At 35.4% G+C, this 14,544-nt stretch overlaps 1 protein-coding gene across 40 annotated transcripts in view; it reads right to left on the reverse strand.

Moving 5' to 3' along the window:
* LRIG2 (leucine rich repeats and immunoglobulin like domains 2) overlaps nt 1-14,544 on the reverse strand; it is a 154,559-nt gene that overhangs the window by 19,150 nt on the left and 120,865 nt on the right. For all 40 annotated transcript variants that reach the window (XM_049095840.1, XM_049095839.1, XM_035701016.2 and 37 more), the window contains 11 exons: nt 13,641-13,706; nt 11,165-11,239; nt 10,867-11,001; nt 10,207-10,350; nt 9,948-10,091; nt 9,144-9,287; nt 8,795-8,938; nt 5,945-6,025; nt 5,145-5,216; nt 4,938-5,006; nt 803-966 (listed from right to left, as the gene is read on the reverse strand). In XM_049095840.1, the coding sequence (XP_048951797.1) occupies nt 803-966; nt 4,938-5,006; nt 5,145-5,216; nt 5,945-6,025; nt 8,795-8,938; nt 9,144-9,287; nt 9,948-10,091; nt 10,207-10,350; nt 10,867-11,001; nt 11,165-11,239; nt 13,641-13,706 (1,238 nt within the window). The remainder of the gene's footprint in view (nt 1-802; nt 967-4,937; nt 5,007-5,144; nt 5,217-5,944; nt 6,026-8,794; nt 8,939-9,143; nt 9,288-9,947; nt 10,092-10,206; nt 10,351-10,866; nt 11,002-11,164; nt 11,240-13,640; nt 13,707-14,544) is intronic.

The following is a 14,544-nucleotide window of genomic DNA, read 5'->3' on the forward strand; positions in this document are numbered from 1 at the left end:
ACATGAAAAGATGCTAAACAGCACTCATCATCAGGGAAATGTAAACCATAACCACACTGAGATAGCACCCCTATGTGTATCAGAATGGCTAAAATCAAAATACAAGAAACAACAAGTTTTGGCAAGGATGTGGAGAAACGGAACCCTCCTACACTGTTGATGGGAATGCAAACTGATGCAGCCAATAAGGAAAATAGTATGAAGGTTCCTCAAAAAATTAAAAATAGAACTACCCTACAATCCAGGAGCCACACTAAGTATTTACCCAAAAACTACAAAAACATGAACTGAAAGGGATACATGGCACCCCTAGGTTTATTGCAGCATTATTTACAACAGCCAAATTATAGAAGTAGCTCAAGTGTCCATTTATAAATGAATGGATAAAGAAAATGTATACATATATACATACTATGTATACAATATATACAGACTATGAAATATTATTCAGCCATAATAAAGAATGAAATGTTACCATCTGCAATGACATGGATGTAGCTAAAGAGTATAATGTAAGTGAAATAAGTCAGAGAAAGACAAATACCACAAAATTTCACTGATATGTGTAATTTAAGAAACTAAACAAACAAGCAAAGAAAAAGAAAGCGGGAAAAAGCAAGAAATGACTTAACTATATAGAACAAACTAATGGTTACTAGGTGGGAGGTGGGTGGGAGGAGGAGGTAAAGAGGAGATGGAGATTAAATAATAAACTTATGATGAAAAAATAATAATAAAAGAAAATAATTTTTTAAAGATAGTAAGTGTGTAGTATACAAAATTTTAAAACAAAAATACAAACCACAAACAAAATCTTTCAGATCCACATTCAGGATGCTTTGCCCTGCCAGCCATTCAGGGTGTGCACAGCTTACATTCACAGAATGCTGGAAGTTATTATCAACCAGCCACTGAAGCAACCACTTCAAATGGCAGTCACAGAGTAAACTGCTTGTGTTCAGAATCCTGCAAAAATAAAGAAGAAAAGAAGTACCCTTTATGTTTTATTCTGTTTCTTCACCATTAAAAGTTTACTGCACACTGTACCCATGCATTTTTCTTGCTAAAACATGTTCAACCTAAATCAAACCAGAAGGAAACAAATTCAGATCGTCAGCCTCGATTCCTCAAATATGTCACTGTCATGCAAGACATCAAGAAAAGGGGTGAAACAAGGGTAAGAGACCCATTTTAGATTAAAGGAGACTAAAAAGTCATTACAACAAAATGCAGTGCATGATTCTTGATTGGAAAAAATATCTACAAGGAACTTTTCTTTGAGATTGGGGAAAGCTGAGTATAAACTGCATGTCAATTAATATTATTTTAACAACTGTAATTTCATTGACTGAGAATAGTATTGTGGCTATATGCAGGAAAACACCCTCATTCTTGGGAAATACATGCTAAGATATTTAGGAGTAAAGTGTTATGATGTCTGCAACTTCCTATCAAATGGCTAAGCAAAATAATAGAGTGTATAGAGAAAAGAGAGAGATAGAGATAGAAACAGATGGGAGGGAGCAGAAAAACATATCACAAATTTAGCAAAAAGTTAACAAGCAGTAAATCTAGGTAAAGGGTATATGGATGTTAACTGTACCTTCCTTTCAATTTTTGAGATTTAAAATTTTCCCTAGAAAAATTTGGGGAAAAGCTTACCATATACACTGCAGCATAGAGATGTTTGTTGTGGAGAAGACAAAATTACTTTCAAATTATTTCATCAAGAATGAAAACACTTCAGCCCTGGGGCAATGTGTACTGCAACTTAAACTAAAAACCAGCGAGATTTTATTTGTTGTCTATAATAGGCCTATAAAACATATCTAAAAAATCAGATAGGTTTTCTCTTAATGACCTGTGACTCTCCCATCCACCTGGAGTTAGTGAAAGCAAATGATATTGAGACACTGTAACTTGCTTTGTGTGTGACAAAAAAATTCCCATCAAGTTGTAAAGTATCTAAGCTCTGATTCCAAAAAAGTTTCAGTCTTCAATGGTATCTCAAAACCCTTATTTGACTAAGGATTATTTTAATTCATCAGGCCAAAAGTTACCTTTTGCATTTAAGAATTCTTAGATTATATTCATTCATTGATAGAGAAATATTTGAGTCTACTCTATGCAAGGCACTGTTCTAGGCTGTGGCGATACAGGCCTCATAAAATTTATGTATTCATTAGAGCCAGGCAATAAAAAATGGCAAAGTACAAAGTCAGAAAGCAAGTGCTATCAAGAAAAACAAAGTTAAGCAAAGATACAGAGAGGCAGCTACCAGTTCAGATAAAAACAGGGAAAAATTCTTTGAAGAGATGGCGTTTGGGCAAAGACCTGAAAGAAGTGAGAGCAAATCCCACAAAGAACTGAGGGGAGAGTGTTGCATACATAGGAAACTATGTGCAAAGGCCTTTAAGCAGACGTCCCCAATGTGCTTGAGGAATAGCAAGGAGGCCACTGAGGCCAGAGCACAGTGAGGAAAGGGATAGTGACAGGAACGAGGTGAGAGAGCTGGGCAGGAAGAGCAGACCATGCATGTGCTGTATTTATACACTAAGAAAAGAACCTGAAGTATTTTCTCCCTTTGTGTGAAGGAAGCCACTGGAAGGTTAAAAATAGAAGAGTGATGTGGTCTGATTTATGATTTCTAAGCATAAGCTAGGCTCATGAGACCTGGACTCAATCCTAATTCGGCAACTTACCTCAAGCAACATACTTAAATGTCTCCAAAATCTCAGTTTCTAGTTCTGGAAAATGAGTTTGAATGCCTATCTCAAAAAAAAATTTGAATAAAGCATTTAGCACAGCGCCTGGACACAGATACCGCTGAATTCACATTACCTTCCTTTATTTCTGTTCCTTTTTCATCTTTCCACACTCACAAGTGGTTGTCTTTGAGTAGTGGGGATCCGGAGACTTGCACTCCCTCTAGGTTTAGCTATGTTTTCTAATATTTCTACCATGATTATATGAGTTTAGTGCAAAATATTTTTTAATTTACATAAGACTCTCCCATCTCCCCCCAGTATTTATGCATAGCACTGTGAAGGATACTAGAAAGCATAAAAATATATTTTAATAAATATACGATGTAACAGTATTGTAACTATGACTTCGATTTAGAGTGAATCAAAAGCAACCAAAATTTCTCAGCAAAAAAGGTACGTTAAGAGTTTCCTCCATCAGCAGTTTGTTTAAACCAATTCTCAAATTATCAAATGACTGAAGACTGAAACTACACTCTCCGCTTTCACCTACTACCTAAATTACATTTTATACTGAGCTCTCATAACAGAAGTAATAATTTTATTGTTGGCCCTTGGACTATCATGAGGAAAAAATAGTTAATACTAAGTTGTGCCCTTAACAGTTAAGCCTAGGAGAAATAACTCGAAATATTTCAACAGACTTCTCCCCCTGCCTCTGCAAAGTACCCCCCAAATAAAGAGCCACTTAAAAAGTCTGGCAGAAAATAATTAATGATGATTTCCATAACATTTTTATTTTATTAATATTAGCTATTCAATTTTCACTATGTGCCAGGCTCTGTATTGAGCATATTAGTTTCCTAATATATTTAGAGGAAAAAAAATTCAAACTCCTTCTGACTCAATAGGCCTAGGTGGTCTGCTTCCTGCTTAACCCTCTGACCTCATCTCCTACCATTCTTCCTCTTGCTCTTTTCCAGCCACACTAGTGTCTTTGCTGTTCATCAAGCATAAGAAGCAAGCTCCTACCTCAGGGCCTTTTCACTTGCTGTTCTCTGTGCCTAGAATGACCTTCACCCAGTATTCAACACTTTGTCACTCACTAAAGGTCCTGACTTAGATGCTGTTATCTCCAAAAAGCCTTCCCTCACTATTTTATCTAAAATGATAATCCAAAAAAATAAAAAATAAAATAAAATAAAATAAAATGATAATCCTGCTCACTCCCCATATGTGTGGCCCACCTTTATTTTCCTTTAGAACTCTTATTACCTGATAAGATATTATCGATCTACTGATTCTTTGACTTCCTTACTAGAAATTATTTTAATATACGGTAAGGATAGAGACTTGGTCTTGTTCACTACCGTGTTTTTAGCATCTAGAACAGTACCTTACGTAGCAGATGAGAATAAATATTTCCCGAATAAACAGATTATCTAATTTTATCCTAATTTGTCACAGCAATGTCAAGTTGTTCTAAAAGTTTCTAAATGCTTACTATGAATTTCTATCCTTATCTTATCACAAACCAGTTCTGGTCCACAATCCTTCCTTTGTTTTAGTCCACTGATGCTTAACATTGGCTGAATATTCAAATCACCAGAGTTTAAAATTAGTACCAATGTTCAACTAACCACCCCTCCTCCTGGGAAATATCTAAACCAATAACAGCAATTTTTTAAAAAGCATGAATGAAAAAGGACATAAAATAATATGTGTTTTTCAGCTGCAACTATTTAACAGTGTTTGACCATTTTATTAACTTGAAAAAAAAGATTAGAGACATCCTCTCTGACCATTATACTGAAAGTGCTGGATTACCTCCAACAAGTTACCTAATACCTTAAGTATATTAGGATTAACTGTAATCCACCCTCAGGTTTCCAGCTTCAGAGGGTTGGGAACACATTTTTCCAATAATCCAAAAGTAAATGGGGTGGGGGAGGAACAGGAGGATATAGGGAAAGCACAAGGAACATGCTAAGGTCTCTTTAACTATAAGCATAAGTAAAACATAAGGTCTTGGTGCCACAAACTCCAGGCTTTTTGATTCTGGGTTATTTTAAAATTATATCCAGCCACTAAAATAACTGAATATTAAAACTCTTTTTTCCCCCCTGCCTAAACTGCATGTTTTGGGAATCATATGGGTCACATTCATCACACTTAAGCACAAGCATGGATAATGATCTAATGATTGGTGACAAAAAGATTTAAGTTACGTACAGTTCTTTCAAGCGAGTCTGAGAAAAAGCATTTTCTTGGATAGACATTATAGCATTGTTGTTCAAATCTCTGAAATGAAGAGAAATTAAACATTACCAGTCACCATTTCTACAATTAAATTATATAAACACTTGAAATGGTCATGAGAACTTCTGCTAATAGCAAAGATTATTTATACACTGAGCAAAATGGATGCAAAATACTTACAGATGCTCAAGGGATTCAAGACCAATGAATGCTTTCTTTGTAATTGACTTAATTTGATTTCCTTGTAAGATTCTGAAATACAAACAGATCTCCTAATAAAGCTTTCCACTAAGAAAACTTAATTCATTAAATCAAACATTTACCTATAAAAAGTGAAAATAAGTTTAACATGCATTTTTTAGAAAGTTGTGAACCTTTATAACCACCAATGCAAAGCACAGAATGAAGGCCTCTATTAAGAGGTTGGAACTCAACGAGGTGCCTGTGAGCAGCCATCTGGACCATGATGCACTGATAGTTTTCATATGAGAAACTGGATTATAGTCCCAATCTCCCCCTTTTTAGCAAATGATCAGGTCAAAGATTTTCAGACTAGTGGGAAGCCTTGGAGAAATTCTCAGGAGAGAATATTTAAAATCTTACTTCAGAGAATTCCTTTCTAGATAAATTACCCATAAATCTCATATGATTAAAAAGATGACTGGTTCAACTCTGGTTTCTCAGTGCATTTCTTTTACTTGAATAGAAATTCTAGTACTATGAATTATTTCTCTTTGAGTGCCCACAGGCAAGCTTTCCATAGAAAATTGTCCCACCACTGAATGAATCAATGAATGAATGAATGAATAAAATGTAAAACCACCAATAAACAAAAAACGTAACAAAAAGCTTCTTCCTCTCGTGGATGAGTCAAAAGGCTGGCTTTCCAGCCATAGCAATAAGATATAATCCAATCACATTTAAAATTGGTTCTTGAAAATATATCTTTATAGACATATATAAATATTATAAACACATACAATTTAGTGAGACTTGTGAGTCCAGAAAAAGCTTCACTTGCATCTTCTATGGCCCATGAAATTTCATTGTTTCTTAAATTTCTAAAAATATTGCAGAGAAAGGTTATTTTAGTTAACATGACCATAATAGCACTGGGAATCATCCTGGCATAGTAATGCTAATTTTCTCATCCTTATTTTAACAGTTATTTAAGATAAAGACTCAACTCGTATTTTTTAAAGAATATCTGCAATAAGCAAGTAAGAACTCTGTCTCATAAGTAAAGGATAACGCTGGCCTTGATAAATAAATTAAGTAACCTGCTAGGAGTTTTTTTTTTAAAGAAAGATTTTATTGATTTATCCATGAGAGACACAGAAAGAGAGAGGCAAGAGACATAGGCAGAGAAGCAGGCTACCCTTAGGGAAGTGGGACTCAATCCATGAACTCCAGGATCATGCCCTGAGCCGAAGGCAGAGCTTAACCTCTGAGCCATCCAGGCATCCCCCTGCTAAGAGTATTAATCTTCCTACCTAATAGCCCCTAATTTTGTTAGCATATTAAAAATTATAGTCAGGGTCCTGCAAAAAGCAGGAGGATTTCAAGATGCAGGGGATATGGCCCACAAATGTGATTTTAGACTAATGGGATTTCTGGGTGACCCAAGCTTTCTCATGAGCCCTTAAAACTAAAATGGCTAATAAAGAATAATATCAGTATAGAGCTTCATAGATTGACAGCAATTCAACATACCCCCTGGGAAGCAAGACCCATGAACACCCATGCGCTAGAGTGATCACTGCTATTTTTAAAAGGAAAAGTATGGTTCTTTTAAATTCCACTGTTGCATTCTCAGAGGAAATGCAATTGCACCACACAGTGTCCTGCTGAAAGAAGTATTAATTACAGATATTTAATCACTTTTGCTTCCTTAAAGTCATCTCATAATACAACACAAAGCTCTTTTCCTTATAATACATTTTAAGTTGTGTGAGTAATGGTAAGGAGATGGGAGATCATCTTCCCATTTAGCTATATCTTTATTTGAAGTGAAAGCTAACAGGTTCATTTTGTTTTACTAAGGAATAAACATTGAAACAATTGATGGCTCAACATTCCAAGACCTCCCCCCTCCTCCAGAGTACAGCATACAAAGAACTCACTGACCAAAGGGAGTAGGAAGTATATACTCTGGCAGGAGTATTGGCCTAAAGCCAGAATTTCTCAGATTTTATCCTAATTCTGCCTTAACTATCTCCATGGCATCAATCATTTATTTCTGCAATTACTTTCCTAAACTTTAATATTAAAAGTAATAATCCATAGTATACTGAAAGAACCTGCTTGCCATTCTTTGAACTGCCAAAAGGCTGCAGCTGCATGTGATACAAGTTCTTGGATTTGAACTGTTCTAGGTTCATCTCTAACAATGTAGAAAAAACAAAAATCACTTAATTTTTCAAGGCCAAATCTGAAGGAAGACTACCTCACTAAGTTAAAAAAAAATCAAACTAACTTGTGCAGGTATACACACCTTCATAAAATTATCATGCTTTCTCTCTCACTGATGGCTAGGTCTCAAAGTTGGGAACTTGCCTTTTTTCTGAGACCATTTATCAACTCGGAGCCTGATGACCAAAAAGTCATCTTCAGGAACATTAATAATCTACATATTATACTAACTAGCCTTTTTCTCTTATTCTGCTCTGCTTGAAATCACTGTATTTCATTAAAATACCTCTTCGTTCAATTACATTTCATGACAAGAGTAAAACATCCAACTTACAGAACCCTAGACTTTTAGAGTTGAAATTGCTTATAGCAACCATTTACTCCTATGTCCATCCTCCACTGGATAGACACATGGAAAATGACACCCAGGGAAGGTTAAGTGATTCTGTTCATCTGACAGTATGGTAGAAAGCACATGAGCTTTAGTGTCAACAGATCTAGGTTCTAATGCTGGTTCAAACATTTACAAGCTGTGTGACTTTATTCTGAATGTGCCTGATTTTGTCTAATCTCTGAAACTAAGCAAGGTCAGGCCTGGTTAGTACTTGGATGAAAGACCAGCTGGGAATACAAGTTGTGTAACTTTAAACAACCATTTTAATCTCTCTCAACCTCAGTCTCCTGATATGGAAAAGAGCAATAACATCCTAGTATTCTGAAAGCACCTAGCACATATCAGATCATCGATAAACGTTAAGTTTTTTCTATTCAAGGTTATGCAGCAAATTAACAATGAACAGTGCACCTGCCAGAGTTGCTCCCGCAACACATCCTACATCCTGCTGAATGAGGAGTAGTTGTTTTCTGATAGTAGTTCCAGGTCAGAAGACAAGAAAATATGCATACTTGACTAGCAGTTCTGTTTTATTCCACAGTAACTAGCACTATAAGAGATACTTTGTTGTTTAGTTGATTAAATTCAGAATTAAAGTACAAAGTGAACTGGCTAAAGATAAATAAGATTTATGTGTGCGGATAGAGACAAATAAGATTGACTGGCCCCAGGGTATAAGAGAGAAGAACAACTGCAAAATATTAATATAAACGTGAAAAAAAAACCATAAACATGTAGCTTGATTAGCTGTTTTAATTTGCTTTACAATTTATTCTTAAAGATTCTATTTATTTGAGAGAGAGAGAGCATGAGCAAGGGGAGGGGCAGAGGGACAAGCAGACTCCCCATTGAGCGGGGAACCCAATGTGGGGCTGGATCCCAGGACCCTGAGATCATGACCTGAACTGAAGTTAGACACGTAACCAACTAAGCCATGCACAGTTTACTATTTACTGTTAAATAGTAAATATTTACTTTACTGTTTTAAAAAAAATTTGCAAAAAAAAAGGACAGATGTACTTACAGTGTCTGAAGATTGGAAAGAAACCTAAATACACCATCAGCAATGTGAGTGACTCTGTTGTCCCCTAAATTCAGTCTTTCCAGTAAGCTTAGACCCACAAAGGCAGATTTATCCAAGCGTGTCAACTGGTTATAGGACAAATCACTAAAAACAGGAAACATGAAGGATAAGAAATTCATTGTATTTTAATTCAACTTTCCTATTCTCGTTCTATTTACATGATTAATTTAGGGCTTTCAACAAACTTCTAATGAAGAGGGATGTTAGATCTCATTATTGGCCACGGGAGTGATTTATTCCAAACTACTCTAGTCTCACAGCCTCCACTGAAATGCCATCCAACACTCACAGTTCAGATAGTCTTTGGCAGAACTCCCATGCATCAGGGCTGATTCTTTCAACAGCATTCTGGCTCACATAGAGCTGTTGTAACATTCGCAAGCCATACAACCACCCCTTGTTCACTTCTGTAAGGTTATTATGCTCTAGTTCTCTGCAGAATTAGAGAAAGAAAGGAAAAAATATGTTTCAAAATAAGGCACTGCAATGAGAAAATACCAAAACTCCATTAGGTCTTGCTCAGAGAGGCATATATACTTTTGCTCAATCCAAGTGAACCAACAAATTCTACTGAATAAATATTTATATTTTACTTACAATTTACTGCTAGAAGGTAGGAAGACTGTCTAAAAAAATCCAGATCTATAAAATCAACACACTAAGAGGTTTGATATACCTGTTCGAGGTAAATCCTGATAATTTTCATCAGCTCCAAACATTAAGAAAATACAAACCTTTTAGATGAAATGTTTGGGTTTTTTTTAAAGTAGGCTCTATTCCCTGTGTGAAGCCAGACATGGGGCTTGAACTCGTGACCCTGAGATCAAGACCTGAGCTGAGATCAAGAATCGGCCTTAACTGACTGAGCCACCCTGGAGCCCCTTGATGAAATGTCTGTAAGAATGATGAAAAGAATACCAGTTTGATAACAAAGCTTAAAGAGCTTTGTTATACACTTATTTGACATCAGAGAAGGGAGAAAGAACTAATGTACTTGGGTATAAATTAAATCAATTATCCTAGCCATATGTCACTGACAAGTCCCCTCAGACCACTTTCCTAATAATATTCTATTTTAGTTCATAGTACTTACAATTCTTCCATGTTATCCAAGCCAAAAAAAGCTCCATCCTTAAGTCTGCTAATACCATTCCGCTGCATCTTCAAAGATCTTAAGGAGTCAAGCCCTTGGAATGTCAGACCTTCCACCACTTTAATCCTGTTTCTCTTAAGTTCCCTTTAACAAAAATAGTTTTACAGTCAGAAATTTGCCAATTTGCTCTAATAATAATTAAAATAATTTAAAATAAAAAAAACCAATCTTCTTAAAATCCATCTATTTAGTTACTCACAAGAACTGAAGGTGAGGTAGCTTGAAAATCTTGGGTGGAATCATGCTGATTCTGTTCCTGTTTAATTTTACCACTAGTAAGGAACTAGATAAATTATCAAAGCAACCAGCCTCTAAGATGGTTATCCTATTATTACTCAAATTTCTAAAATGAAAAAGATAACAAAAAAATTTAGTGAAACAAAACATTCTAAAACCTGACAGCTACCCAAAGTCTATGAGTGGGCCCCAGCTCTACCACTTAGCAACTATACACAACTTAACAAATCATTTAACTACTCTGTTTCTTCAACTACAAAATAAGGATAATACCTACTTCATTTAGGTTCGAACAATTCATATGAATATGCCTTATAAACTGTAGAACACTAGCACACATGCTGATTATCATTATATAGGATAAGCCACTGTAACAAATCAATTCTATTTAATACCTTTATAAAACTGTTAGTAAAAACATCCAGAATTATACCTCAAAAATTACCATGGATGCTTAATATTTTCTGACAACAGGAGACAAAAAAACTACCACCCAAAAAAACCGACACTAGATTTGTTTCACATAGGCATATCAAAATCACAATAAATAACACACATTTCTGGGAAGTATCAATAAATAATAAATATGCACATTAAAATAAGTCTAGTTTAAACTACTTACAGGTATTTAAGCTGCATTCGAGGAAATGAAGACGTCTTAATTTCTGATATTATATTTGAACTGAGATCTAAATTCTCGAGAGCAGGGTAAAACTGAAACACTTCTGCATTTATTTCTGGGATTATATTATGGACTCTATAAAAAAAAAAAAAAAAGATTGTAATGAAGCTATTGCCAGAGACCCATCCCAGGCCCCAAAGATGTTAAATAATTAGGATAAAAAAGAAGAGTACCTAAAACAAAAGATTTAAAGCTGTACCATTCATAATTTAAAAGATCTGAAATCTGATTTACTTACAATGAGAGTAGAGTGATATTAGAGGTTGGTTCTCCAAAATATGGGATTTCTGTTAGCTCATTATAATTCATTTTCCTAGGCAAAGGGGAAAAACAGATTTTAAAGTTTAGAGGGGGAAATGCTGTCTCTTGAGTTCTGGCTTCTAGCTAATAATTATTTAGGACAGGTGCCAAATTTGAAAAAGGCATATGACTCAGAATGAATTAGACTAAATGGATTATGCTGAGAAATTAAAGGTTTTTTTTAAAGATTGATTGATTGATTACAGACAAAGAGAAAGAGAGAGAGAGAGAGGGGCAGAGACACAGGAGGAGGGAGAAGCAGGCTCCATGCCAGGAGCCTGACGTGGGACTCAATCCCAGGACTCCAGGATCGCGCCCTTGGCCAAAGGCAGGTGCTAAACCACTGAGCCACCCAGGGATCCCCGAAATTAAAGATTTTAATAAGAAATATTTTGCTGTAATGCAGATCTATGATTGATACAAATATTTTGCACATTAAGTATTTTTAATCCCAGCAAGGTTCCTGGTTCCTCGAAGTTACTTTTCTGACAGCTAATTTCAGACCTTCTTAAAGAAGAAATAATTAAACTATCCATATCTATTTATATATTTACTTATAATAAATAAGATAAAAATTATAAATTGAGTAAATTTTTAAAATACACTCATTTTTTAAAGTTATCCAAAGTATAAAGAAGATGTGGTTTATGTATACAATAGAATATTACTCAGCCATTAGAAACGACAAATACCCACCATTTGCTTCAACGTGGATGGAACTGGAGGGTATTATGCTGAGTGAAATAAGTCAATCGGAGAAGGACAAACAGTGTATGTTCTCATTCATTTGGGAAATATAAATAATAGTGAAAGGGAATATAAGGGAAGGGAGAAGAAATGGGTAGGAAATATCAGAAAGGGAGACAGAACATAAAGACTCCTAACTCTGGAAAACGAACTAGGGGTGGTGGAAGGGGAGGAGGGCAGGGGGTGGGGGTGAATGCGTGACGGGCACTGAGGGGGGCACTTGACGGGATGAGCACTGGGTGTTACTCTGTATGTTGGTAAATTGAACACCAATAAAAAATAAATTTATTAAAAAAGAAGTTGTCCAAAGTTTTTTAAGTTATTCAAAGTGAGATGAATCTGCCCAAGAGATGGAGCCTATGATTAATTTTATAGATGACATGTCGCCATCTGATCCTAGCAACTCTTTAAACATGTCTCCAGTGTTTTATTTATTTTTTTAAAGATTTTATTTATTTATTCATGAGAGACACAGACAGAGACACAGGCAGAGGGAGAAGCAGGCTCCATGCAGGGAGCCTGATGTGGGACTCGATCCCGGGTCTCCAGGATCACTCCCTGGGCCAAAGGCAGTGCTAAACCACTGAGCCACCCAGGCTGCCTGTCTCCAGTGTTTTAGTAGCAAAATTAATATCACATTTCACTAACCTGGTTTTCTTTTTTTTTTTTTCTTTAACCTGGTTTTCAATCACTGAACAACCTCAATAATCTAGACTACAGAAAAGAAGTCCAGAAGTCCAGAAATAAAAGGACTCCAAGAAACCAGCCGAAGTTACAAAGATCATGTCATAGAGCTCATGCATTTCCCACTGAAGCATTTTCAGGACTTCCTTCAGTGCCTACTCTTTCAGCTAAATAAGCCTGTCAATTGTTCATTAAATGCACAGCAGACCAAAACCAGTCAATTTGGAGCAGACACAGAGGGAATTCAAGGACAATGAGAGCATAAAGCTACCCCTGTCAGTAAGAAATTAAAAAGAAAAATCTGAAGGTTCTGGCATCTTAGCATAATGGCAAACAGGCCTCGAGAGTTGTGCCTCTGGAAACATCACAATGCAATAACTGGTATTAATAGTATTTTAGAAAATTTCCTCCAAAAAATACATAATACATCTCTGTATTAAAGGAAAAACTTCAGTGAAGTGGAAAACTGAACTATATTAATCACTGCATCACAGACAATACAAGAAATACCATATTTCAGGTAAATCTTACTTTTTTTTAAGTAAGCTCCACACTGGGGATAGAAAATGATAGTTACCTGAGATCAAGAGTCAGACACAACCAACTGAGCCACCTAGGCACCCCCCACATAACTCTACATTAGACATGATGCTTAACACAACAAAGAATTTCACTGGTTGAAACTGGCAAAAAAAAAAAAAAAAAAACCCACACACAAGCAAAATATATTTACTCTGAAAAGGGAGGGGGAAAAACGTATTTTTGGTCCTAAGAAAGTAGACAGAATATTTCTACACAGTTGCAAACTAATCACCAACCTAATGGCATAAAGCCCAGAGAGTCTGTAATAGTAGCAAAGCCAAAGACAACAGTTTAGGCTTTTAAACAATGTCTTTTAAATATTTTCTGTCAATTTTTTGACAGTGAAATGCTGTCTACCTCTAAGAGCTTAATTTAAATTTAAACAAATAAAAATAACTTACACTTCTCGTAACGTTTCAGATTCCAAGCTGATGTTCCAGTTAGACAACCGATTATGACTCAGATCCCTAGTGGAGGACAAAAGATCATTCTTAGTCTAGTGTTGGAAAACAGACTTAAAGAAAAAAAAAAAACTGAATTAAAACATAATCTAAAAGCCCTATCAAATGTGAATTTAAGTAGGACATGCAAAAAGGAAGAAATGTTTATAAAGGATAAGTAAATATCTAGATTTCAAAATAGCTCTTTGATTTTTTCATTTTTATGAGGTTTTAAAAAAAACTAACTAGAGAATACACTCACATGGTTCAAGATATCAAAAAGTATAAAAGGAAATACAGTAAGGCTCCTACCCTGTCACTAGCTATACGATTTCCCTCCCCAACAGCAACAAATGAAAATAAACCATTTCTTGTGCAGTGGCCATTTTATGCATGCATTAGCAAATGCATTTATAAAAATGGTAGAATAATTTACACACTAATTTACCCTTACTCTTTTCACTTAACAATACATGTGATAAATCATTCCACAGCAGTACTATAAAGTTTCTTCATCCCTTTTAGTGATTACCTTATCCTTTACTGGAATGGACTATACATATTTTTAAAAGAAAAATATACTTTTTAAATAATATTGCAAAATATAATATGTAATATTATAACATACATTATATTTAGCAGTAGATAAAAGAAAATAGATTTCACAAGGCAAGAAAGTGAGCTTCTATATTAGAACTGAGGTTGACCGTATCCTTGATAGAGATACGGTCTTCCTAAAAAAAAAAAAGCAATCTAGCTCTGAGGAAGAAAAATCAATCTCCAAATTAGGTTAATTATGATGACTGGTGGTGGTGGTGGCGGCGGCAACCAACATTTATTAAGCCTCAGGCACTCTTCTATGCAC

Source organism: Canis lupus, chromosome 17, assembly GCF_003254725.2.
Source record: "Canis lupus dingo isolate Sandy chromosome 17, ASM325472v2, whole genome shotgun sequence".
NCBI lineage: Eukaryota > Metazoa > Chordata > Mammalia > Carnivora > Canidae > Canis > Canis lupus.